Raw genomic sequence first — 1,329 nt, forward strand, 5'->3', positions numbered from 1 at the left:
TCATGGTGAATAAGGTGGTGGTGACTGATCTGCAGCAATTTTGTCATAAGCTGGTGGAGCATCAGGTACCTATGGTAAGGAAAATGGGTGTGAAAGATGATTGAAAAAACAACTGAGGTGCAAGAAAATGACCGTAAAGATGCAGCCGAGCTATTTACATTCATATCAGACATGGTACTACAGCTTAAAATAGTTGAACTCATTCATAATGTCTTTATTTTTTTAAGGTTAGTTTTTGCTAGTATGTTTTTTGGTTTTGCATAAGATTAAATTAATTTTGTTTGTATCATTCATCCAAAGAGAAAATTTTCAGTGTTATAAGAACAGGAATTTTAAAGAAAAGGAAAATTTTTTTTATATTGAGAATTCAGACTAATATTGAAACTTTTCTTTAAGAGTCTTGATGCAGGTACATTGTCTTATTTCCAATGTTAACAATTTGGGCAGCTTATTTAAAATTGGTTGTAAATTAGCCTTTTTCCTATTCTAAAACTATTTAAACACACCCATAACTTGACATATATTTATCAATTAACTTATTTTAACTTTTTTAAAATAATACATTTGAATGTTCATCTTTCCATAATGATTAGAGGAGCTACAACCTTGAAGTTTTATAACGTTCCCTGACAATCCTTGTGAGGGTATAATATACCAGACACAGTCGTTTGTTGTTTGTCAGAAGAGTGGAACATCTATTAGGGAGATGTTTGTTTATTCAGTATATTTCAGCATTCAGGTATTACATCATTCTAATAGATTGCATAATAATCATACAACTTAAGAATAAAGGTAGGTGAAAGAAGAGAATTTTTTAAAAGAAGAATTCTTAATAGTAGATTTTAAAAACCCTTTTCACAGTAAAAATTGTGCAAAATACTACTTTTTAAGTTAATGGAGAGGTATTGAAGACCCAATCTAGAGAGCACACCCCAAGAAAGAAATCATCGAGTGACTGTTTACCATGATTGTCTCACCATGTCTTACTATGTTGTAAGTAAATGAAAACTTGAGTTGCAACTTACCACAGAATTAAAGTTTCTGTGCTCCTGCAGAGCCATTTTGCAGTCCAGTATTGTCCCCTCACATACCACGGTTCGTATTGTGCCCACACTAGAGCTTTTGCTCTGTGACACATCATAAAGAAATACGGGGAAGATGAAAGGAAGAAGAGAATGTGAAGTTGGAGTAAATTATGCATCATTTAATATTTGACAGCACATTTACAGTATGTATTAGAATCTGGGATTAGGGCCAGACACGATGCCAGCAGGTAAGAGAGGTAATTACCTATCACTTTTTGCTGTCTCTGCTGAGACATACTCTTTC

At 33.2% G+C, this 1,329-nt stretch overlaps 1 protein-coding gene across 1 annotated transcript in view; it reads right to left on the reverse strand.

Annotated features, from left to right (window-relative positions):
* The window catches only part of MLANA (melan-A), a 5,407-nt gene continuing 4,078 nt past the window's right edge, over positions 1–1,329 (reverse strand). The window contains exons 3-4 of the mRNA XM_009333546.1: positions 1,026–1,127; positions 1–69 (exon numbers count right to left, since the gene is read on the reverse strand). Coding sequence (XP_009331821.1) covers positions 1–69; positions 1,026–1,127 — 171 coding nt within the window. The remainder of the gene's footprint in view (positions 70–1,025; positions 1,128–1,329) is intronic.

This window comes from Pygoscelis adeliae, unplaced genomic scaffold (genome assembly GCF_000699105.1).
Source record: "Pygoscelis adeliae isolate BGI_AS28 unplaced genomic scaffold, ASM69910v1 Scaffold501, whole genome shotgun sequence".
Taxonomy (NCBI): Eukaryota; Metazoa; Chordata; class Aves; order Sphenisciformes; family Spheniscidae; genus Pygoscelis; species Pygoscelis adeliae.